We start from the raw sequence: 27,157 nt of genomic DNA on the forward strand, positions 1-27,157 counted from the left end.
AAGATTTATCCCTTTGAGGTTATCTTTTATCTAATATCAACCTTTCTTCTGTGCATTTAGATCTATATGGTATTTTGTTTTTCCCAAGTCATTTAAAAAAATTATTTGAATAATTTAAGAGGAAAATATCAAGAAGTAGATAGTTCACTATGGCAAATACAGCAAAAATTATAGTAGTAAAGGAAAAAAAACCAAAACCATAACAAAATATGGAAATAAAAAGTCATTACTGACCTTGTAAGAGATATTTAAATAGAGTAGTAGAGATAGATGTCAGATTACAAGGGCAAATGTCAGAAAATCGAGCCTCATAATCCTAATAAATGAGTGATGTCAGAAACTAATGATTTTGGGAAAGAAAATAGATCAGTTAGGGCCTTTATTTCTCTTTATGGCATCGATTAGAAGATAAGTTGCTACACAAAGGTTAAAGGCAACAAAGTCTGCATATTTTACCTTTCCTTGGCTAGTGTAAGAAATGATTCTTTTTGTAAAAACTGAACTTAATGAAAAAATTTTGATGAATACTTCTTTTGTCACCTAAAAGCAAAAGCCTAAGGACAATTAACTGATGCAACAGATAAAGTATTGGTCCTGGATTCAAGAAGGCCTGAGTTCTAATGCAGCCTCAGACACTTAAAACCTACTAGCTGTGTGACCCTGGGCAAGTCATTTAATGCCAACTGTCTTACAAAACAAAACAAATAAATAAAAGTGAAAGCCTTTCCTTAACAATGTAGCTTCTTTTTATGAATGATATATTCCTGTACTTGTGTATTCTAATTTGCATACACATCATGACAATTTAAACTTTTCCTCTCAGGACCACCTAGAACAGTACTTTTGAATGCAATAAGTCTTACCAAACACAAGTTGAGTAGAAATGATTTGTTCTGCTCTACTTCAAAGGAGTTTAAGGTACAGTTTCCAGACAATTACCCAAAGCATTACGGAGATTTCCAAATGTTTTTACAAGACTTGGAAGTAGAATCTGTATTCGTACCACCCTCCATATTTGTACCATCCTCTATAAATTCCCCCTTCCTTGTTGATAGTTTTCCTCCTCATTTGGTTGGAACTGTTTCTAATATCAACTAAGAACAAGAACCCTATCCTGGACCTCATGAAACATTTCTGATTTTTTTTCCCTACTAAAATGATATTGTTGCATTTAGGAAAGGAAAGAAGATTTAATGACCAGAACTTCATTATTCTTTTACTATAACTCTGTATCAACATTTCTTTGGAGAGAAATTATTTCCTAATTAGAATTCCAACTACATCTTTATGGAGGGTTTGGAGGATTTATCGTGGGAAAGAGAAATCTTGAATGAGAAACATATTTTTGATGTTTCAATCAGGTTCCCTATTAAGTGATCATCACCATCTTAGTACAGGGATGCCAACAAAAGCTTTCTTTGAAGCAAGAGTTATCAACTGCATAATCAAAGGTTAAGCAAGGAGACATTCTGTATTTTAAAATGTGACCATCTGAATATGGCAGAAGCTATTCAAGGCAAAAATAATTGCATGTATATACAAGCCTCACCATATAAAGAAAAAAAAGTACTTATGACTGTCATAACCAGTCCTGTAAAGTCAGTAACTCCAACAAACTTGATTAATAAAGGATACAGACTCAACTTCTGTTAATTCTAAATTCAGCAATCTCTATCACCTACCAGCTCCAAGATACATTTGACTTGGGAACGACTTTCTGGCAAGCTTCAATCAATTCCACATTGAATACTACCTTATTCATTCTTCTATAAAATATTTCTGAATTTGAATAGGCCTCAACTTAATATAAAGTTTTTAAGATTTGAGAGCTTAAAAATGCACTATGACTTTTTTAAAAAGCTGAACAACAGGAAAAGATGACATTGTTCTCAAAGTGAGCTAACAGAAAGTGAAGGACAGTCCCTCAAAATAAAACTGCAGCAGGAAGAACCTGAGTGAAATATATATACAGAAACATGAAAATTATTAAATATTTTACCAAGGAAAGCTGTGGAATCTCTATTTTTTAAATGGAAAATCTTTCTATAATGTAGCATTTTCCTAAGATTTAAGCCATCTTTACAAACTGAGTATAAATATTACTTGATGGGAAAACTCCCCCACAATTTTTTGGATAAATTGCTCTAGTTCTTTTTGTGAAGATATTAACTTTTTAAATCTATATAAATTAATATCATTAGTTCTTTTTTTTTGCTTCTTTCTTGATTTATGAATTAAAAGCTGCACTCCATAAGTGAAGTCTGACAAAGTTTTCTTTCTAAATTTAGGTAATAAAGATACAAATTACTCTTTAAGAACTTGAAAAAAAATTCTACACACTAAGGTCAAATTGGATAAATTTCTGAATTTTTCTTTGGATGGGGGAGGAGGTAGATCCTTTACAGCTAATTCAATTTCTTTTTCTGTAATTGTTCTGATCATTCTGTTCATTTCTACTTTTAAATTTAATGTGGTATTCCTTTTTAAAATCAAATTGGCTATTAGTTAATTAATTTGCTCTTAAAAAAAAAAAAAACAACTTTTAGCTTTATGACTTCTACAGTCTTTTTCTCCAATTCAGCCACTTTTTAAATGTTCAGGATTTCCTTTTTACTTATGTTGGGCTTGTTTGGTTTTTTAATTGCAAGTTTTTAAATATTTTATTTGCATATTTGGTTTATTAATTCTCTCAAATTTTACTTAGTTTGTAGATAATTTTTCCTCTACATATTAAGGTACAGCCTAGAAACTGAAAAGCATATTCCAAAACCAATTGTTTATTACACAGTTTTCTAATGAGTTAGTGGACCTTAAGAAATATTCTAAGTGAAAACAAAACAAATAAAATAATTCTGAGTGATTACAATAAAATGACTCAATAATAAAGATATTCATTCTACTGGTAGGCATTTACTACAACTAAGTCAATGATAACAACTAAAGCCCTACATACATCAAAATATTTGCAGAAGCCCATTTTGCAATGGCAAACATCTGGAAACAAAGTCAATGCCCCTCCTTCCCTGGGAAATGGCTGAACAAGTTGTGGCACATGAATTTAATACTGAAAGAAATCTTAAGTATGAATACTAAGGAGAGGCCTGGGAAGACTCACATGAACAGAGGCAAAATGAAGTATGCAGAAGCAAAAGAGAAAGAGTGTGCATAGTGATTACAGTAATGTATGTAAACGGAGAGGACAACATCAGAACCTGAAACTGAATGCTGACTAATTCTGACCAAACAAGACCCTAAAAAGAGATGAGAAAATATATATCTTCCTCTCCTCCCATTCAAAGGTGAGGGGTGTGGGTTTGAAACATCATGGATAATGTCAGACCCTTGACACTTCCCCATTTTTTCCCTCATTATATAGGATGGCTGAAAGGGGGAAAGGGTTCAGATACTGTGAGGAAAGTAGAGGATATAAAAGCAAAAAGAAATAAACTAAAAATCTATTTTTAAAATATTTTTAGGGGGAGGGATTCAGGGAAGATGGAGTAGGTTGGTAAATTTCAAGCTCTCCAGATTTCCCTCACAAATAGAACAAATTTGCACCTTAGGGCAAATACAGACTGTTGAAAAATCAAGAAGATGGGGCAGAACAGGGGTCCTTCTGGCTACAACCCAAGAAGATCAAAAGATGGGACTTGGGGGGAATGAATAAACCCATATGAAATACAAACACTCGGAGCTAGCTGGGTATGTCTGGAGCTTCATCAAGAACCACAAAAACTTTCACCTCCAGAAAGAAATTTGTGACCAAAGATGAACTAGAGACCATTACTGATCACAAAATAGAAAATTTTGATTATATCAAATTAAAAAGCCTTTGTACAAACAAAACTAATGCAAGCAAGATTAGAAGGGAAGCAACAAACAGGGAAAACATCTTCACAGATAAAGGTTCTGATAAAGGCCTCATTTCCAAAATACATAGAGAACTGACTCAAATTTATAAGAAATCAAGCCATTCTCCAATTGATAAATGGTCAAAGGATATGAACAGACAATTTTCAGATGATGAAATTGAAACTATTACCACTCATATGAAAATGTTCCAAATCATTATTGATCAGAGAAATGCAAATTAAGACAACTCTGAGATACCACTACACACCTGTCAGATTGGCTAAGATGACAGGAAAAAATAATGATGAATGTTGGAGGGGATGCGGGAAAACTGGGACACTGATGCATTGTTGGTGGAGTTGTGAACAAATCCAACCATTCTGGAGAGCAATTTGGAACTATGCTCAAAAAGTTATCAAACTGTGCATACCCTTTGATCCAGCAGTGTTTCTACTGGGCTTATACCCCAAAGAGATACTAAAGAAGGGAAAGGGACCTGTATGTGCCAAAATGTTTGTGGCAGCCCTATTTGTAGTGGCTAGAAACTGGAAAATGAATGGATGCCCATCAATTGGAGAATGGCTGGGTAAATTGTGGTATATGAATGTTATGGAATATTATTGTTCTGTAGAAATGACCAGCAGGATGAATACAGAGAGGCTTGGAGAGACTTACATGAATTGATGCTAAGTGAAATGAGCAGAACCAGGAGATCATTATACACTTTGACAACGATATTGTATGAGGATGTATTCTGATGGAAGTGGATTTCTTTGCAAAGAGACCTAACTCAGTTTCAATTGATAAATGATGGACAGAAGCAGCTACACCCAAAGAAAGAACACTGGGAAACGAATGTGAACTATTTGAATTTTTCTTTTTCTTCCCGGGTTATTTTTACCTTTTGAATCCAATTCTCCCTGTGCAACAAGAGAACTGTTCGGTTCTGCACACATAGATTGTATCTAGGATATACTGCAACATATCTAACATATATAGGACTGCTTGCCATCTAGGGGAGGAGGGTGGAGGGAGAGAGGGGAAAAATCGGAACAGAAACGAGTGCAAGGGATAATGTTGTAAAAAAATTACCCTGGCATGGATTCTGCCAATATAAAGTTATTATTAAATAAAATAAAATAAAATATTAAAAAAAAAAAAAAACTTTCACCTCCATGACTGCTTCTAGAATCTGGGTTTGAGTCAGGGAAGACGGAGGGAAATTTGCCAAGCCCAGCTGTGCTACAGAGGTGGCCCTGAACAAGAAGGAAACAGCACATCCATGACACGTGCAGAGGCAGTGGGACATGGATGCTGTTAGAACATGAGGCGAAAGTAGAAATAGAAAAAACCCACCAATCATCAAAAAAAGATCCTTTGTGGAAAACACATAGGAATATTATTGACAAATTTTGAAACCCCCCAGATCATCAAAGAGAAAATTTTGCAAGAAACAAGGAAAAAAATTCGAATACGTTGGAGCTATAATTAGAATGGTATAAGACTTATCATTAACTACAATAAAAGACCACAGGTCCTGGAATCCCATCTACAGACAACCAAAAAAACTACCTGTGGTCAAAAATAATATATCCAGCAAATTTATCTCTATAATTAAACAAGAAAAAATGAACATTCAACGAACTTGCAGATTTTCAGGACTTTCTATCAACCAAACCTGAACAGAAAATTTAATATATGAGCCAATATCAAAGATTAAGGACAAGGAATTCAACACAAATCATTCATGTTTTTTATAAATGGGAAATGTATAGCATTTGTTTAAGACTCATCAACAATAGGGCAGCTTAAAAAAAAGATTGGGACAGAGTTAAGGCAAAAATAGTAATTATACAAATAAGGTGCAGAGGAAGAATAAATAGAGAGGCTTTAAAAGGGAGGGAGGGCTCATACTTCTGAAAACCCACTCATAAAGGGTGAAATAGGCAACACTATATATATGTGTATTTATGTATTTATATATATATGAGTGTGTGTGTATGTGTGTATATACACACATACACACACTCAAAATAAAAGGTACAGCATCCCTAAAATCTATAAAGAAAAAGGGAAAGAAATGGGCAGATGAGAAAGAATTCAAGGCAAGGATCCATGAGTGGAGGGAGGTTAAATAATAGCAAGGCAAATTAGGAGCCGAATTAAAGCAAAGAGTCACGAGGGATAGGAAAGGGGTGTGTGTGTGTGTGTACATATCTATATTTGTAACATATATATATTTCCTTTCTTAAGTACTAATCTGCTTGGAGTTAGGGAGAATAAAGTAAAAAAGGGAGCAGCAAAGAACATAACAATTTACAAGGAAGTAAAGAAAAGATGGATACTCATTATAATTTCTTATATATATACTTTCTTGATTTGGTAATTTGTTGCTATATATTTTAAATCTTTCCTGATGTTCTGCTAGACACAAGACAATGTTCTTTTTTAAAGAGTCAGGAGGGATAGGAAAGGGGTGTGTGTGTGTGTGTGTGTGTGTGTGTGTGTGTACACACATATCTATATTTGTAATATATATGTGTGTGTGTACACACATATCTATATTTGTTATATATATATATATATATATCCTTTCTTAACTATTAACCTGCATGGGGTAGGAAGAATAAAGTAAAAAAGGTGAGCAGCAAAGAACTTAACAATTTACAAGGAAGTAAAGAAAAGATGGATTCTCATTATAATTTCTTATAGATATACTTTCTTGATTTGGTAATTTGTTGCTATATATTTTAAATCTTTCCTGATGTTTTGCTAGACACAAGACAATGTTCTTTTTAATTTTGTTTCATTTTGTTTTGTATTTCTTTTTTTCTTATTCTGTTTTTTAAAATAAAACAAATTTAAAAATTTTTTAAAATCTAATGCAGTGATCATTAAAATACAAGAGCTGATATATTAAGTTAAAACAGGTGTCAGTCCTTTCACTGAAAGTCTTTAAGCTTAATCATTACATGTTAGATGTACTGGGAAAAAGGTTCTATTGCATTCAACACATATAGTTTGAACTAAATGGCTCCTGAGGATCCTTCCAAGCTCTGAAATTCCACAATAAAATCTCTCTCTGATGAATTCTGAACTGGTCTGTTCTGTTATGAAACTACACGAAGACCTGTGATTGTTTTTGTCAATTACAACTTCTCATGACATCTGTACTAAATTTCCAGGGGTTGTCTCAAACACAAGTTTGAGTGACTTGTCCTGCAGTTACCCAACTACTATCAGAGGTGAGTAATGAACTTTAGTTTTCTTGCCTTTATGCCCAGAAACTCTATTCTCTCTTTGCCTTATGCTGACTCTAAACTGCTATTCATGTAGAAACTGCCAGATAAAGTTTTTGGTTTTTTAAACTATGATTTAAAGCAGGGGTAGGGAATCTTTTTTCTGCCAAGGGCCATGGATATCTATAACATTTGCAGGTGATACAAATTTATAAACTTAAAAGAGAACTCAGCAGTGGGAGGTTTTCTACCTAGCTTTCAGCTCACCATTGCCTCTGGTTGCCTTAGCAAATGATTTCAGATGTTTATAGATAATTTTCTCGAATCACCTATAAAATTGTAAACTTATAACCATCCTACTTTTTGATACCTCTTTGATACCTTTAATTGTTGAAAAAATTTTCCTTCCTTTAAAGCCTAAGTGCCTCTTGCAACTCATACTCACTACTTCTGCTTCTGCCTCGTCGGATCAAAATGAACAAGTCTAATCTGTCTCCCACACTGGCAGTGGTTAAAAAATTTGAAAACATCACCAAGCCTTCCCAGTTGTCTTTTTTCCAAACTATGTCCAGTTCTTTCAACCAATCCAAGTATAACACAGGATTCAAGGCTCTTTAGCATCCTAATACTTTCCAGCTTATCAATGTCCTTCCCTAGACCTCTAGATGTAGTCTGACCAAAGCACTAAGGAATTCACTTCCTTATTCCTGAACACTCTTCTCTCTCTTCCTATAGTCCAAACAGCAATGGCTTTTTTAGCTACCATATTATCCAAATATTTATAATTATCTGCTGATCTGTCAGCTAAGCAACTGTCAAAAAAACCAAAAAAAAACCCAAACTTGAATGGCATGATCTGGCTCTGATGAAGCTTCTTTGTTATTCCTTTTTCCTTTTTAAAGATTTTTTTTTTTTTGGGGGGGGGGGCAGCTAGAAGTCACAATAGAGCACTGGCCCTGAAACCAGGGAGACCCGAGTACAATTCCAGCCTAAAACACCTAACACTTACTCTAGCTATGTGACAATAGACAAGTCACTTAATCCCAATCGCTTCACTAAAAACAAAGGAGGAAAGAAAAATAGAAAGACATTGACTATCTCTTTTATGATTCATTAAAAATTTTGTCAAGGAACTAAAAGTCAAAGAGGCAAAGTCAAGACCAAAAATTTTTAGGATGCAGATTCAATGTTCATTTCTATTTTATTTTTTAAATCAAGACTACATTGTTCTCCAATTCAGTGATGTATCTTTACCATTTTCTATGATCCTTCAGATACACTGACAGTGGCTTAGCAATCAAATATACCAATTTTTTCAGCACCTGGGGGTGACTCATGTGGTACAAATGACCTGTATCATTCAGGATCACTGGTATGTTACTTTAACTATCTCCTTACTTATCTTGGTTATCAACTCGCTGTTAGGTATTTTGGTTCTGCCAATTCTAGTTCAAAGGTTATTTTCCTTGGCAGACAAAAACAAAAACAAAATAAAAATTAAGCAGGTCTACCTTCTTTCGTGTCAATTATCAGTGTCCCATCCATCCCAGGCAGCAGTCCTTTCTTTGATCCTTCCTTTTCCCCCAATATAGCTAAAAAAACAAACAACATTTTTGGTGTCCTTAGTTTTCCTCAAAAGCCTCAATTCTATTCCTGACATCATTACAATGGCAGCTAGACGGCACAGTAGATCAAGTGCTAGGAATAATTCAAACCTAAATTCAAAATCAGAATTTGGACACTGTATAGTTGTATGGCCCTGATCAAATCTTTTTATTTGACTTCAGTTTCCTTATCTATAAAATGGGGATAATAATACCTACTTCCCAGGGTAATTTGTGAGGATTAAATGAAGTAATATCTGTTAAGTACTTAACACAGTTTGACACTTAGTAAGTGGTATTTAAATATTAGCTATTTTTATTTTCATTCCTATAATTCTATTATCTATCTATTCCTTGTTCATGCTTCTATCTTTTGTCCATATTATTTAGAAATCTAAGCTGTTTGGTATCATTCACATCAGTTACACCATAAAACTCCTATTTTTATTTCTAGCTGGAATTATTTGTTTTTGTTTTCAGAATTTCATTTAATGATTCCTATCCTTTCTCCAAGACTAATTTTCTATATCTTTGTTAATAATAGCAATAAGCTATTATATCTACTCCACTTCCGACAGAAAGTATTACCTACTAATGCCTGAATAATTGAAACATAGCATCCCTGTTTGTGACATTGCCCAAACTTCTATTTTCCCTTCCTGTCAAGGGAGTCTGTAATATACTCTAATGACAAAATTGCTTCTGTTTGTCTTCACTCAAATGCACTCCCCCATATTTTCCCCTTCTAGTTTTTAGTTTCCTTAGATTCCAGTCATGGTTCCTTTTAACAACAGGTTGACTCAATGGTACTGATTAAGTTAAAACCTGCCTCTCTGTACTGCTGATTCCTCTTGCTTGTGCATTTATGAATACACATTCGAGGTTTTTCTGTCCTATGACTTCTAGATTTCTTGCTTGTCTTCTTTCATACAGCTTGGTGGAAACACACCTCTTTTCTCATCTTAAAACTCTTGTGACTAGATTTATAAGAGATCAGGCAAACACAATCCTATTATCTACACTAAATGCCTACACTTCCTCACTTTCTATTTATTTCTTAAAGCCTTATAATTAGGCTTTCAACTTCATCACTAAACTGAAAATACTCTCTTCAAGATTATCAACAATCTTTTTTTTTAATTAACTGCTCAAACCAATGATCCTTCCATACCCTTTGAAACTAGAGACTACCTTTACTTCCCCATCCCTCCTTTCTTACATAGTCTTTTTTCCTACTTTGGCATCCATGAGACTTTTCTATTAGCCTGATTATTCCCTAACCGGACGGACCATCATCCATCTCCCACTCTAAAACGATGAGTATTCCTATTTCAAGGTTCTGTCCTGGGCTGTCTCTATTTCTTTACTTTGGCAATCTTCTCTACTTCCACTGGGTTCTAAATCTATTTTTCCATTGGAATTCTGGTCCTATATTGTTAACTCCTTGTTAGTTATCTATTCCTAATGTCAATCTCAAGCTTATCATGACCAAAACAAATTATTTCTCCCCATAAATCTAACCTTCACCAAAAGGTCAATCAATGAATAGGCACATATTACAATGCCCACTATGTGCTAGTTATTTTGCTAGATACCAAGGATATAAGTACAGAACTCTCTACCCTTAAAAAGTTTACTTTCTATAAGGGAAACATCATGTTAATAACATGTTCACAGTTACATAAATACAGGATATTTACATGGTATACATTTTGCAATCTTGCAAAAGCAAACTAGTTTTAGACATTATTATTTTATCAGCTCTAGTACAAATTGGGGGTGAGGAAGAAATGTGTATGTCCACAATTTCTCCCCAGAAAGTAGTAGTGAGTTTTGAAGGAGACTGGGAATTTTAAACAATAGAGATGAAAAAGGAGAGACTATAGAAATGAGGATTCAAAATGAGGATCCAAAATCAAAGAGATAGGAGATAACATTTTTCCTTAAGGAGAAGAGCAAATGGGTCATTTTGGCTAGACTATAATATACCTGATCTATTTTTGTTGTGATGGTGATGGTGTTATTTCAGTCATGTCCAACTCTGTGTGTGATACTTATTTGCCATTCCCTTTTCCAGCTCATTTTACAAATGAGGAAACCAAAGACAACAAGGGTAATGTGACTTGCCCAGGATCACATAACATATGTCTGAGACTAGATTTGAACTTGGGAAAAGTCTTTCTGACTGTAGGCCTGGTGCTCTATCAACCTGTGTAATCAGCCTGGAAAGACTAGATGTAAGAAGACTAAAAGGTGCTTTAAATGTCAGAAGAATTTATAGTTTATCACAAAGACAATGTAGTTAACTGAAATCTTTTGAGCAGAGGAATAACACTGTGATGATGAAAGCCTGAAATATGGTGTTTGTGGTAAAAGAGAGTGGGAGAGATGTTGGAGAGGTGGGATTGGCAAAATTTAAAGATTAGGATAATGGAGTGAGAGAAGAGTGAAAAATTGAGGATAATACCTGGGTGACTAGAAGAGTGATTTACCAACAACAAAAATAAGAAAGCTGTGAGGGGTGGGTGTGGCTGGGAAAAATAATTCTATTTTAGATCCCTTGGTTTTGAGATTCTGATAGGATCCTGAGATTAGAAAAGTCAGTTGAAGACTGGGACTGGAGGGCTAGAATATGCAGATTTAGAAGTCATTTGCATAGAGATGACAAGTATTTTTATCTCCTTTCCTTTATCTCCTTTCTTAAAATACTTGTTAACAGGTCTTCGGGAGACAGTGCTGTAGTTGTTCAATCACGTCCAACTTTTTAAGACCCCATTTGGGATTGTCTTGGCAGAGATACCCGAGTGGTTTGCCATTTCCACCTCCTGTTCACTTTTACAGATGAGATCCAATGTCACAAAAACTCATAGTAGAGAGAGTAGTGAGCCATAATGCAATCTGTTTAGAAGTGAGTACAAGTTGAGAAAGTAGAGGGTTAGCTTTTTATATATGTTTGTGAAAGGAACAAAAGATACAGGTAAATAATTTGAGGAATGGTTGGATCAGGAGGTGGTTTTTTAAAGGATGGGCAAAATCTGGGCATGACTAAAGGCAGGGGAAAAATAATAAAAAATGAGAAGTTAAAAATTAGCCAAAATGAGGGGAGATATTTGAAGAGAAAAGCTCTTAGAAGAGAGAGGATAAGATGCAATTAAAAGCAAAAATGTTTGGGAGTAGAGGGTGCTGGTAATAAGAATACGCTCATCTTTTTAAGTCAGAAGCAAATGAGAAATTTATGGGATGAACTGATACATGTAAAACTAGGAATGAAAGGAAACTCATGAAAGATATTAATCTTTTCAGTGACATGTAAGGTAAAGGCCTTTTACTGAGAGGGAAGGGGGAAGTGGTGAGGTACTTCTATTAGACTTTCCAGCTTCCATATTAAAAATCACCATTCTTCCAATCACACATATTTATAATTTCCAAGCTGTTCTTGCTTTTTCTTATCCAGCCCATATTTTATCAGTTGCTGAGTCTTGTTTGGTTCATTTACTTTCAAATCTCTTATTGCATTCACCTTTTACTAGAAAAATTGGTCACCCTGCTTTCAGTCTCTCCCTTCTATCCATCTGCTATATCTGCCAAAATAATCTTTCCAAAGATCTGACCATGTCACTCCTCTGCTTAAAAATCTTCAAAAATTTTATGACACAAACATCTCAGTCTGATATTTAAAGCATTCCTTTTCTAAATCATTTATCTATGTTTCTGTTGTGGTTGCTGTTGTTTTGAAAAAATCATTTCAGTGAGGGCCAACTTTTCATGATCTCATTTGGGGTTTCCTTAGCAAAGATACTGCAATGATTTACCAATCCCTTCTCCACAGATGAGGAAACTGAGGTAAGCAGGATTAAGAGACTTGTCCAGGGTCATACAGCAAGTGACCTGAGGTTACATTCGATCTCAGGTCTTTTAGCCTTTATGTCATTCGCCCCTACCCCAACCTGCTCTGAGAGACCTACTAAATAATTGTTCCCTGGAGTGGAGAGTGAATCTGTCATTTCTGTTCTGTCGCACAAGTTGTCACCAATTCCTAGAATGTTTCCTTCTTGCTTCTACCTCCTAAGAATCCCAAATTGCCTTCAAAGCTTATACAAGGTGCTACCTTCTACAGGAAAATGTCTTTCCTGATCTTCTAACTGTTCATGCTATCGCTATTTTCAAATTACCTCATATTTACATGCATGAATGTGTGATATCCTTATAGAAGAACTCAAACTCCTTGTAGTCAGGTATTATTTTTCATTTTGGTCTTTGAATTCACTTAGCACAGTACCTTATACAGAGCAGGAAACTTAGTAAAATGTAAGGATGCAGAAAACTAAATGATTATCCTACAAAAAGAAAATTCAGTGATCCTCATGAAACATTGAGAATTTCCAGCAAAGGAGCTGATTTACAGCTTCATTGGCCCTTCTTTCATCAAAAGGAAGACTGAATCGTCATTTTTATTTTTAGCAAAATAAAATCTAAAACAAAGTGGAAAAATTCTTGTGTACATGAGGATATGGAGTCCCTCAGATACACAATGCTGTAATGACCGCGTATTTAAAATCAGCCGGAGTCAGGAATTCAGGTTAAGGGAAAAATCTTCAATCTTTATTGAAGTGAAGAGGTGAATAAGGATTGCGATAGCAATATGGGCAAGAAAGATTGCGATAGCAATATGGGCAGCTGTGACAGGAAGCCAGCTAACAGAGGGGGATCTGAGCTGAAAAACCTTTGCAATGGCAATGCAAGCAGTCTCTCCTTCCCCTTCCTTTTCCCTGCCTCCCCTGCCTCCACCCACCAAAATCATCATTTCCTATACAACACATCAGGACTTGCACAAAGATGGGCGGGGGCCATTCTTTCTCCAAGCATATATATTAATAGAGTATGGTCCAATTACTATTTAGCCTCATGTGCTTGGGACTTCAGTGCATCAACTCAAGCCTCAGCCATTACACAGTGCTACAAAGAAATTTTCACAGGCACCTCACACATGAGTATCACAAAACATATTATGAAGACAATATACCCTTACCAAAAAGAGTTCCTGAAAATTTCACTTTCGTAATAAATTTTTAGGGAAAAAATGCTTTTGATTCATTAATTTTATCAAACCATTCCCCTCCCCCAAATGTAGATCAACTGTTTGGAAAGGAAAATAAATTCAGAAAAACAAAACATATATTTTAACAAAGGAAATAAAAGTGCTTAATGTGGTAGACTTATCGTACATACCTTTAACATCGGGATCATCAATGTGGGGCTCAAGATTTTCTATCATTTCTTCAAGTTCTTTTCTTGTAGCCATAGTAATATTCGGAGAATCCGGCATGGTAATTTCTGGTCCTCCTTCTGGACTCTCTGGATTGAATGTTTTCTCAGTAATTTGTTCAAGCTCAAGTTCAAGATCTAGATCTATTTCAGGTAAAGGAGTCCTCCAGAAATGGAAGGAGTTGAATAATTCTTGGTCTATGAGAGATGGTTCTGGAGAACTTATGTCCATTTCTGGTAGCAATGTTGTATTTAAATTGGGAGAACCTTGCTCAAGTTCATCTACTGCTTCCTGAAGAATACTATGGAGAGATACTGAAGACAAAGTAGAATGTAAAGACCTATCCAGGTGAATATGAGATTCACTCAAGGATTTCCTACAAGTTTGAGTATGATCTTCCAGATTATTTTCAAGTCTTAAATTGGATTTACAAAGACAGACATCCAAAGGAATATCCTCTGTCCTGAACTGTACATTCTCTGAGAAGTTGTCTCCATCTCTGATTGTTTCACTGCAGTTAACATAAAAACAAAAGGAAACATTAATTTCTCATGAAAAATACTAGAACCAATGAATTACTAAAATTTGGTAAATGGTATAGTTTTTGCCTTGCCATCCAGAATGATTCGGGATCATTTTCAATAAGATGCATATTCCTATAATGTAAATTAATTTTAAACTCGGATTATTCTTCATGCTAATACTTTGCTCAAAGATCATGAATGAGAGTTGATAATTACTAATAAATAGTATAATTAAAAAAAAAACTTTCTGGCAATGTTATCTCCATGGGTTTCAAAATATTCGCACTTTGGATATTATCTTTTTAGCTGGAAGGTACCCTACAGAATATTTAGTCAAAAACCTCTATTTTTACAAATGAAAAAACTGAGGTCAAAATAGATTTAAATTTTAAACCAGAATCTCTTCTTTCAAATCCAGTACTCTTTGCAATACGTGACTTATATTATCTCATACAATAATCCTAGTAAAACTGTGAAATAGGTAGTGCATTAAGTAGCAGTACCATATTACACACACACACTTTTTAAACTAAGGTTCAGAGAAGTTAAAGTGCTTTGTTCAAAGTCAATAAATGAAGGCCCTGGTGAAATATCCAGGATTGTCTCTACTACTTAAGTGTTTTTCTATAATACACTAGGACTGCTAGGTGGTATAGTAGATAAAGGAAGAGTAGGACTTGCAGTAAGGAGGACTTGAATTTGAATACAACTTCAACCACTAACTAGCTATGTATGACAAAGCACTTCCTCCCCAGGGTGCCAACAGTAAAGGTACCTACATTACAGGGTAATTGTGAGATCAAAGGAAATAAATACACACAAAGTGCTTTGAAAATCTTGTTGCAGCAGTAGAGGTCAAGTGACTTGCCCAGAGTCACACAGCTAGGAAGTGTTAAGTGTCTGAGGTCACATCTGAACTCTGGTCCTCCTGACTTCAGGGCTGGTGCTCTATTCACTCCACCACCTAGCTGTCCCTGCTTTGCAAATCTTAAATCATTATACAACTACTAATTATTATCACTATTATAATCATTGCATTACACAATGTCTACAATTTTTTAAAATTATACAAATATAAATGTAAAGACCACTAAAGTTTAATTCATAGGAAAATTAAGGTCCTGAAGAAGAGCTAATGAAATAGATTACCTCCCAAATGACAGAGAGGTGAAAAACCACTAGAGTAGAATATTGTGTAATTATAGAATATGGTACTCATACTTTTGCTTAATTATTTTTGTCCCTATAAAGAATGGGAAATGACTTAACAAAAGTTATCAATGAAACTTTTTTAAAAATACGTTAAAAAATGGAAGCTATCATTTATTTTTAACTTGGTTCTAGTCATAATTCCTTCTGGCAGCTATTTCACAATTGATGAATCTTTGACTCCCAAGAAAAAAGTTTTAGAATTCTCTTGTTTCCCTTATAGAAAACAATGCTTAGAAAGGGCAGGCCTACTGAGTAAGATAAAGGAAAACATGGAACAGGTAAGAGCAGAAAAGAAGTTAAAGGAAGAATCAAAGTAAAACCATAAGTAAGCAAAATCATAAAACCAAAACCTACAGAAAATATATTTTAGCTACTTGACAAAAAGTACTAGGCACTATGATTACTCAAAGCATAATTTACTATAGAACATACTGAATCCTCTAAATACACAAATTCCATCACATGGATTTTAATGAATGAAAAGATTTCTTATGTGCATCTAACATGCACTAAATGCAATTGACAAATTTCTAAACAGCTATCTGCTATCTGCTGTATTATAATGTTAACTGAAAGTAAAAATTAAATTCAAGTGTGTTTTAAAGATCTGGTTAAAGAAGCATGCTATTTAAATTCACACGACTTAGGCAAAGTGCAAGTATGCACTTAACTTTGTGCTCAATGAAACATAATTAAATTACAAGAGAATAGGATTTAGATTTTTTCAGGAGCTCAGAGATCCAAACATTTTACAGATGGGGAAAATGGGCCGAGGAAGACTAAATGAAAATATAGGGTGAGAAGGAATGGAAAAATATTTACTAAATAATTACAACCTGATAGACACTATGCTAAGTGTTTTAAAAATATCTCACTTGGTCTTCAACAACCCTGGGTTGAATTCACTTAGCACAGTACCTTATACAGAGCAGGAAACTTAGTAAATAATAATATTTACTAATAGTAAATAATAGTATCTATTATCAACACACTTTTACAGTGGAGGAAAAAGTAGTAGTCAAAAGTTAAGTGACTTGCCCAAGGCCACAAAGTTGAATTTCAACCCAGGTCCGTCCATCTGCAGGTCTGGTGGTTTATCTACTGAGCCAGCCACTTAGCTGCCTCAGCTAAGTAAAGATACAACATTCAAAACTTCAGTTTTTTGACTGAATCCAGTGCTCATTCTTTCTGCTTGTAGCAAAGTAACAGATTTTTTTGGTACTTCACTCCAGATAAATCAATTTTTCACAATTGTTAAGGTTAGAAATAAACTAAATACTACTCTCAGGTTTCTACACAATATTCCATAGCCCAGGAGAATTCTGAATCCTAAGAACCATAAGGATAAGAGAGGTTCCTCAGCCCATTAATCTCGTTTTAAGTACAAGTTCTCCAACTTAAGTAAGCCTATTTGTCATGGTGTTCCCCATTTAGGGGAAGAAAATCTTGAGGCTCACCTTCTTTACCTTTACCATTATCATTACTACCACCTGCTATTCCAGGTGGCAAGTAAATCTGAGGGTCCCAGGAATGATGGCATCTCTTTTTCTCTATGTATTTTAGAAGTGAGGCCCTTATCAGAAACACTGGATGTCAAAATCTTTCCCCAGCTTCCCTTCTAATCTTGGCTGCATTGGTTTTGTTTCAATGTAATTAAATGTAATCAGAATTATCATTTTGCATTTCATAATGTTCTCTGATTCTTTTTTGGCCATAAATTTCTAATTTCTCCAGAAATTTGAGAGATGGACTGTCCCTTGTTCTCCTGATTTGCTTATGCTATCACCACCCTTTATGTCTAAATCATGAACCCATTTCGACCTTATCTTGGTATATGAAATTAGGTATGGATCGATGCCTAGTTTCTGCTATACTACTTTTCAATTTTGCCCAGCAGTTTTTGTCAAATGGTGAATTCCTAACCCAAAAGCTGAGGTCTCTGGGTTTATCAAATATTAGATTACTATAGTCACTGACAATTTTGTTCTGTGAACCTAATCTATTCCACTGATCAACTACTCTATTTCTTAACCAGTACCAGATGGTTTTGATGACTACTGTGCTTTACAATATAATTTTAGGTCTGGTATAGCTAGAGGTGGCACCTCTTTTTTCTGCTCCCAGTCTAGGGTCAACAAGTAGTAACCTAGGAGGCAAGTTCCAAAGGGGAAAGGGCCAAGCACCTTTGACTGGGGTAGATAAGCCAACCTAGATGAAAAGAAGCTAGGCAACCCCAAAGAAAAGAAAGGAGACACATATTCCAAATAAGAGAAATCACCTCTCTTCATATTTCAAAGGAAATAGCATGGAATGCTAAATCCCAAAACCATGGGAAGAACAATATTTTCCAGATAATTAAGTGCAGCTTCTGTGGATGCTACAACCAGACTCAAAAAGAAAGTTAAACACCAAAGTCCTTGGCACTATCAAATATTTCACTATCAGAAACTGCTAAGATTTTATCAGTGAAAGTAATACTAAAGAGGATGCATTATTAGTCCCATCTGCTTTGCTGCTATAACCTAAGAACTACAGAATTTTTCATCTGACTTGCAGCTAAAACTTTTTGTTGTCTCATTAATTAGAATTTTAAAAAATCTGTGAGAGCAGAGACTCTTACTTTCTATTTCTATCCCCAGTAATGCCTTGTCCATAACAAGCACTTAAGAATGCCTTTTTTTTTCTTTTCAGATAAATTATTGCTATATCCAGAAGCCTGGGTTCAACTCCTGCCCCTAATGCTATTATTTATTTGTGTTCACTTTAAGCAAATCATTTAAAGTCTTCCTAAGCTTCAGTTTCTTCTTGCTTCCTCAGTGCTTTGAGTAATCCTAATATAGCCAATTCTCTTTGTCAAGTTGATAAAAAAAAATCTTTTTCTGGTTAAATCTTAGGTTTATATAACTTTGCTTTTTTATATATTACTTTTTCCTTTAATCTTTTTCCTGATCTGATCTTTTCCCCATTTTCCTTTGTCTTGCACAATAGGTTTTTTATTGTTTGAACAATGTTCTCTGCATACCTTTTAACATAGCCAAACAATTGGCATAAGGAACTCATAACAAATTAAAAAAAAAAAAAAACTTTGGTAGTCTATTTTGGAGTTGCTTTCAGTTGGTAAAATGTTTACCAAAATTCTTTCCCTCTGTTGCTGTGTATGCTTTGTTTCCTTCCTTCTTTCAAAATTATTAAAAGAGATCAAAGTACTTTCAAGGCCTTTAGTCTTGTTTAATTTCTATGAATCCTGACAATATTAAAATAGTTTCTTTTTCTTTTGACTTCTGTGTTTGCATTTCAAAGTTTCTACTCAGTTTTGGTCTTTTCAGAGGCAGCTGGGTCTTGAAATAGGAAGACCAGAATTTAATCATGGTCTCAGGCACATATAACTGTGAGCCTCAACAAGTCATCTAACCTATTTGTCTCAAGTTTTTGTGAGGATCAAATGAGATTAAAAAAAAAAAAGTTTAGCACAGTACCTAAAAGGCCCTATATAAATGCTTATTTCTTTCCATTAGGAATGCTTAGTAAGTCTTATTTCATTAAAGATCCATTTTCTCCCCATGTGATTTACTCAATTTTTCTGAGTCAATTTTGTCAGGTTTCTTCCTATATTTTATTGTCTGGATCCAATATGTCTGGGAAGTTTTTCTTTCATGACTCCTTGAAATATGGTAACCTGGCTCCATTTTTTGGTCATAGCTTTTAAATAGTCCAATAATTTTTAAATTCTCTGTTCTATTTTTTCAAGACAAGTGTTTATTATATAAGGATCTTTACTTTTCTTTCGATTTTTCCCTCTCAGGCTTTTGACCTTGTGCTAATATCTAATATCAACTTTTATTTGATCCATTTTTAAGAAAGCTGTTACTTGAGTGAGATTTTATACCACTCATATAAAGTGGCTAATTTTCACTTTTTCAGTCTTTTCTTACAAGCTTTCATTTCTTTTCCAATTTGTTTCTCTAATACTCTCATTTCATTTATAATAATATTTTAACTCTTAGCTCTTACTTCAGTTCTTGTAAGAACTCTAATTTTGCTACAAAGCTGTAAGCTCAAAGCTGCTTTAAGGTTTTGCCTGCAAATGTTTTAGTTATTTTTGTCTTCTGGGTTTGTCCCTTGGGTGTCCTTGGCACTATTAAATGATTCATTATACAGTATACCTCAACACTCCTCTGCTTTGAAATTTGATGAGAAAGGGGCATAAAGTGGCTGGCATGATCAGGAGAAGGAAAAGTAGTGGCAATGACACCAGCAGCAGTGGCGAGACCCCAGGTGGAGATGACAGTAGAAGACCCAGGACTCGTGGCAGCTTTTTGCCTTGGTAGTAGCCAAAGGAGTGGGTGGCAGAGAGCTCAAGAGATTTAGCAACGGTATTGCTTGGTCAAAGGATATTATAGCTTCCATCTCTATATCCAGGACCCTAAAATCTCCACCCTCTCCATCTCCCCTCCCAAACAAACTTGGGGCATAGGGTGAGGGGAGAGCCTAAAGGTCACAGTTCCTTTCAGGTTTTTTTCAGTGAGTAAAAATCTATTTTCTTAGTATTTAAAGGTATGTTATGTTCTGCAAGGATCACAAGCATGTCACTAGTCAGAGAACCAAAAACTTCCATTGAGCCTTAAATGATGTAAGGGCATAGGATATAGTCTGATAGTTCCCCTCCTAGACTGGGCCTAGGTAACACAGCCAGGAGACAGGGGACAGTTAACCCCAGCTCTAAGATAGCTAACCCATAGGGACTTCTGCAGTTTAAGAGAAAGAGTTGTAGATTGATCCCCAGTCTCATAGTCCCTATTTTTGTTTCTTGAATCTGGGCTTAATAGTAGACACAACTATCTATTAGCACTCCATCTTGAATGTCCATCTAGCTATCAAATCTAAAATCCCTCTGTTGAATCAAAGGGAGGACACAACCAGGTGGTGCAGCTGATAAAGCATCCACTCTGAAGTCAGGAGGACCTGAGTTCAAATTGACACTTTCTAGGTGTATGACCCTGGGCAAATCACTTAACCTCAAATGCCTCAGCCAAAAAAAAAGAATCAAAGGGAGAAAGAGCTGCAGGCTCACCCCTGGTCTGAATCTGAGATTAAATCTGAAATTCCTGCTCCAAGATCAGTATCAGAACTTCAAGCCCACTTGGGTTTCAGAGACTGTTCCTTTCACTTGCCAATGGGACAAATTCATGATTTTGGCCCATTATAGTTTTTTATGAGATTTTCTTAATTAAAACTTAGTCTAATTTCTTCCCCTCAGATGTTGGGATTTGTAGCTGTAGGAGGAACTTGTCTGTATTACTATAACCTACTCTATCACCTTTGCTGGTTTAGTAACTGCCTGTACTTTCTCTACCAATATAGATAACACCTTCAATTTAAAGTGTGTTATAAGAGAATTACCTGGGGTAGTAAAAGGTTAAGAGAGTTGCTCAAGAAAGGTTACAGAATCAGCATGTGGCAGAGGTAAGACTTGAACCCAGAGCTTCCAAATTCCTACACCAAGTACCACCCATTATGTTATACTGCCTGTTTCTTTTGGCTGCCCAAATCAAAAGAAATATTCCTTAATTTTTCAAAAAGAATCTTTTTAAGAATAAAAGAACATTTTAAATTTAGTCAAATTTAAATAAAGAAAAAATAAAGAATCATAAATCATACCTGTTCTTTTCTTCTAACACAATATCTTCTGAATTCTTATTTTCTTCTTTAAAATACTGGCCTGAACTAGATGGATTAGCAAAAGTTGATATGAAAGGTCCCAGAGACTGAAAGGCAGCTTGGCGAACCTAGAGAAAAATTTAAAAAAACCTATAAGACTTGATTCTTTGGCAAGGGAAGCTTAACAATGAGAGAAAAATTGTTTTCCACAACCTGATCATACATTTAATATAGTAAAGTTGGAAAATAAGGTAAGAGTATAATAGCTCAAAAATTAATTCAATTAGCAGTGATTGCAACCTTTGCCTCTTCAATTTCAGTTTATCTCCAAAGCTTAGCACAGTGCGAGGCATATAGTGTAGATTTTTAATACCTATTGATTGACTACATTTGTAATTGACTAAGTTTTCACATCTTTTCTCTTTTTAATTCCCAAATTTCTGTGAAGACTTGGATATTTGGAGTTTGAATTACAGAGAGATTATAAAATATTAAGACACAACAGTCATTCAGAGAAGAGGATATATAAAATTATGACATTTCACTCTCATGGCTTCTTTGACGATTACTCTCTTGAAAAATTCTCATCTTCCTATTGCATCTTCAAGCTGGATATTCCCTACTGTTCTGTCCTAGATTTTTCTTCCCTATACCTTTCATACAATCTTAATTTGGTGATGTCATCCATTCCTTCAGCTTCATTTATTATCTATCTCTCTATAGACACACTGAAAATTACTCTGGACTGCTTCTTATATGCATTTTTTCAATTAGATTTCAACATATCTAAAATGGTACCTATATCCCCCCCACCTTCCATATTGCTACATTGCCCCCTTCTAAAATTCTATATTTCTAATAATGACATCTACTCTTCTTCCATGTTCACAAATTTTAAACTAACTTTATTCATCTTTCCATATCCCTTACTCTCAATCCAAAAAGTTGCAAAGTCCTATAATCAACACAATCTTTCAAGCAACTAGACTCTTCTCTACATTCCTTCACAATTACCCAAGTTCAAATAGTCATCTCTCTTCCAGAGATTAATATAATCTTATTAATTAGCCTTCTTGTCTCCAATCCATCCTTCAAAGCTGCTCAAATAATCTTAATAATGGACTGTATTTTGATGTTACCCTCTAGTCAAAATTCTTTGGTAATCCCTCACATTCTACAGAATATTTATTTCCTGATCTTATCATTTAAGCTCCCTTCTATAATGTGACTCTAACAGCATTTTTAATTATATAAGAAGTTAGTATATGGTGTATCTAACCCAGATGACTTGTGTCTCATTTTTGTCCTGTCCTCTCTTAAGTCACCAATAAGGAGGAACTAGTTGCCTGGGTAAAAAATATCAGAAACCACATAAATAAACTCATCATTTTAAAATCTGTGACCAAGAAAAAGAAACAGAATATAGTTCAACATATAATCTAGATTGGAAGGATTTAGAGAATAGGATAAAGCAGAATGTTATGGACTAAAATTCTACAATGCAGATTTAAAAACTCAACATATAAACTTAGCCAAGATACTAACGATTAAGAAATTCACTGCTGGAGAGATTATAACTTGGTTCAACCATTTTGGGAAAGATTATGAAATTATATAATTTAGCTAAAATGTACACATCATACAGATTCTAGTACTAATCATATACTCCAAGGGAGAAGAGAAGGACTGATAGTATGTGAAAGGAGGTTCTGAATAACCTGAAGCTCCTTCAGGTAATTCTCCATTCACAGCCAAGATTACCATCAATATATTAATAAGGACTGAGAAGAATCAAAGGCAAGATACATATTCTTTTATAAAGAGTTATTCATATCTGCTGAGTGAACATGTAAATATTATGATTATACAACAAATTCTACCATCTCTAAAGAAGATGAACCTATTTATCCTTTCTCTTAGGCATAACTACAATTATTACAATACAACCAGTTATGAAAGAAACTATGAAGAGTCACTGGATCTGAAAGATTTAAAGGATATGAGTTCAAATCCTAGATCAGTTATATGACCATTAAGTCACTTACCTCCCCCTTTCTGGGCTTCAGTTCTCCAATTTGTTAAATGAGGGAGTTGGACTAGATGAACTAAGGCATTCTTTTACCTTAGTCTATTCCTAAAAGCCATAATGTTAACTCAAACTTATGCTAATGCTTTATACAAAGGAAGCAGACATTTAATACAAACTTGAGATTAGCAATTAGGGATTTATTTAAAACAAAATCCTACCCATCGTGAAGGATCACTGATGAGATTAATAAAAAGCGTTGACAATTTTGTCCGACGGATTTCTTGAGATGTTGCACATGAAACAGCCATGAAGCACTCAGCACAAGCCTTTCTTACTCCCCACACATTATCTGAACAAAGCTGGAAAAATCTCGGAAGCTACATGGGGAAGACAAAATAGGTATGTTTTATGTGTACATTTTTATAGAGGAGGCAGATGGTACTTACTTTGATTTCTCCCCTAATAATTCACAGAGAAAGGAAGGAATCTCCACTTAAAAAAAAAAAATTGAGAAATTTATTTTTAAGATGCTCTCAATGGAAGGTAATTGTGATTTTTAGCTATTTTTTTTTTTAACATCACAAGATTATTTTCCCTAAAATCGAGTCTTTAAAAAAACCAATTCTTCAGATGACTTTTTCACTTAAACTAATAGAAAGAATTTTAGGAATGAGACAGAAGTGCATGAAAATGTAAAAAAGACATATATACCCTTCCCCAAAATAGATTGAGAAAAATATGGCAATAGGAAAAAAAATCTGTTGTCAAAAAAACAATAGTTACAAATTTACAAGGATATTCGTCCATAATGGTCAAAGAAAATGAAGAGAGAACTTTCAAAAGGAATAAAAATAGTATTAGATTCAAAATATTAAAGAACTGCAAATTGTAACAGGGAATAAGTATGGTGGCATGGAAAGCATTCTAATTAGAGTCAAGAGGGCAAGGGTTTGAATCCTGGCTCTGTCACTTAATTTTCTTGATTTGTTTTCTCACAAGTAAAATAAGATAGGTCTAAATTATTTTTAAGATCCTTTCCATCTCTAAATCTACAATCCAAATAGAAGTTATGAAGCATTACTTACATTCACCAAAACGGCAAAATAATTAAAAGTAATTAAGACTCAATGCTAGCAGAATGATGGAAAAATAGGTATACATTATTTGCACTATTTTTCTTGGATAGGAAATCTGAAGCAAAAATTACATAAATAACCATACTTCTTGACTTAATACTTCCCTTGTTGGAAAAATACCTTGAAAATGTTAGCTAGAAAAAACAAAAACAAAATATCTGTTCAAAAATTTTCATGGCAGCAGTATTTTTAATGGCAGACAAACTTGGAAAATCTAAATACCATACCCTTTAACAAAGGAAAAAGCAAATAAATAGTGATGTGTTAATCTAACAGAATAAGAACAAAAAATATGAAGAACATAAAGAAATCTGGAAAAACCTATGTGAAATAATATTGCAATTTGCCAATGGATCCTACCATCTATCATAATAATCCCTGGCACAAAGGAGAGGTTAAATGTTTGTTGACTATTTTCAGATGATGAAATTGAAACTATTTCTAGCCATATGAAGAGATGCTCCAAGTCATTATTAATCAGAGAAATGCAAATTAAAACAACTCTGAGATACCACTACACACCTGTCAGATTGGCTAAGATGACAGGAAAAAATAATGATGAATGTTGGAGGGGATGTGGGAAAACTGGGACACTGATGCATTGTTGGTGGAGTTGTGAACGAATCCAACCATTCAGGAGAGCAATCTGGACTTATGCCCAAAGGGGTATCAAACTGGGCATAGTCTTTGATCCAGCAGTGCTACTACTGGGCTTATACCCCAAAGAGATGGGAAAGGGACCTGTAAGTGCCAAAATGTTTGTAGCAGCCAGAAACTGGAAAATGAATGGATGTCCATCAATTGGAGAATGGCTGGGTAAATTGTGGTATATGAATGTTATGGAATATTATTGTTCTGTAAGAAATGACCAGCAGGATGAATACAGAGAGACTTGGAGAGACTGACTTACATGAACTGATGCTAAATGAAATGAGCAGAACCAGGAGATCATTATATACTTCAACAATGATACTGTATGAGGATGTATTCTAATGGAAGTGGGATTTCTTTGACAAAGAGAAGCTCTAACTCAGTTTCAATTGATCAATGATGGACAGAAGCAGCTACACCCAAAGAAAGAACACTGGGAAATGAATATAAACTGTTTGCATTTTGGTTTTTCTTCCCAGGTTATTTTTACTTCTGAATCCACTTCTTCCTGTGAAACAAGAGAACTCTGGTTCTATGTACATATATTGTATTTAGGATATATTGTCACTGCTTGCCATCTGGGGAAGAGGGGGAAGGGAGAGAGGGGAAAAGTTGGAACAGAAGTGAGTTGTAGGGATAATGTTGTAAAAAATTATCCAGGCATGGATTCTGTCAATAAAAAGTTATAATTATTAAAAAAAAAAAAAAAGTTTGTTGACTGACTTTCTTTATGAAGTTATGCAGACAGCAATCTAAGTGGGGGGAAAAAAGTGAAAAAAAAAAAAAAAAAAACTGAACCAACATAGTATGGCAACATGGCATGATAGTTTTAGAGTATTATACCCTTAGTATTCATTTACTTTCACAAGATTGTCTTGACGTTCAAATTAAATAATACAAAATAGATTATCAACTTTATGTTTAAAAAGTAAGCTATTTTTATTAAACATAAAAAAATGGAAAAAATTCTGACAAGAACAAGAGAAACAAAAAATTTTATTTTTAGGGATTTGAATTAATATAATAATCACAAAGAAAGTTTAATTAGCTGTGCTGATAATTATAATTATTTTATAAAAACAAAGACAAGAATTTAACAATATTTTAAATAGCTAAATTGCATTATCTGACTGCACTTTTTTGTTGCCAAGTCAAAGGAACATTTTTTATTTCAAAGTAAAATTTTAATAAAAATTTTCTTGTTTCAATTAAAGTACTTAATATCCTTTCTATTGTTTAAAAAAAAATTTCTACAAACTAAGGTGGAATTTTATATAAAAAGACTCAAATTATAAAATCAACTTAATGAAAACTATTGTTACATTAAAAAGTATCTGAATGCTTTATATACTATATTCACATAAAAAACTGCTGTTTCAATTATGTTTTCCTTTAAACATCCTTTAGTCCATATGCCAAGAACTACAAGTAAGACCTTAAACATCTTCCTTGTATGAAATCATATTAAAATTGTAGTAATCTGCAGAAAAAGTTTTTAAGCATCACATGCAGATGTAATGTATTTAAAATTATTTTCTAATATTACTAATGCTTTATCTTTTTAACTCTAACACTTACCAACATTTCTTCAGTGGCTTGTTGCCCAACTACACTGCAAATGTCTCCAAAATTAGCAGCACAGACCTGCCAAGAAATAAATAATACTGATATATCAAAATAGCAAGTCTAATATATCATTTTATAAAAGCCAATTTTTGTGATTCACCACCACTAATACTCCCAATCTTATACTCTCAAAGAACCTAAACTATAATACCTTCCGAACATGAAACATTCTGCAGTCACAACACATCTCACAAAATCTAGGGAGGATAAGTCGCTCTGTGATGTCCTTTCCAACCATGGGTGCCATCTTGCACATTATCTAATAACAAAGTAAAACCATAATAAGCTTAGGTACATCTTAAAGGACAATCATTTTAATTCATTTAAATTACATAATCTTAGTGTGTATGTATGTGAGAC

The 27,157-nt window shown here is 34.2% G+C and overlaps 1 protein-coding gene across 7 annotated transcripts in view; it reads right to left on the reverse strand.

Moving 5' to 3' along the window:
- PPP4R1 (protein phosphatase 4 regulatory subunit 1) overlaps positions 1–27,157 on the reverse strand; it is an 87,942-nt gene that overhangs the window by 26,635 nt on the left and 34,150 nt on the right. For 6 of the 7 annotated variants that reach the window (XM_051970458.1, XM_051970461.1, XM_051970464.1 and 3 more), the window contains 6 exons: positions 26,949–27,056; positions 26,750–26,815; positions 23,603–23,761; positions 21,356–21,483; positions 13,925–14,472; positions 8,603–8,683 (listed from right to left, as the gene is read on the reverse strand). In XM_051970458.1, coding sequence (XP_051826418.1) covers positions 8,603–8,683; positions 13,925–14,472; positions 21,356–21,483; positions 23,603–23,761; positions 26,750–26,815; positions 26,949–27,056 — 1,090 coding nt within the window. The remainder of the gene's footprint in view (positions 1–8,602; positions 8,684–13,924; positions 14,473–21,355; positions 21,484–23,602; positions 23,762–26,749; positions 26,816–26,948; positions 27,057–27,157) is intronic. The other variant, XM_051970463.1, reaches the window with a different exon arrangement.

Source organism: Antechinus flavipes, chromosome 1 (genome assembly GCF_016432865.1).
Source record: "Antechinus flavipes isolate AdamAnt ecotype Samford, QLD, Australia chromosome 1, AdamAnt_v2, whole genome shotgun sequence".
NCBI lineage: Eukaryota > Metazoa > Chordata > Mammalia > Dasyuromorphia > Dasyuridae > Antechinus > Antechinus flavipes.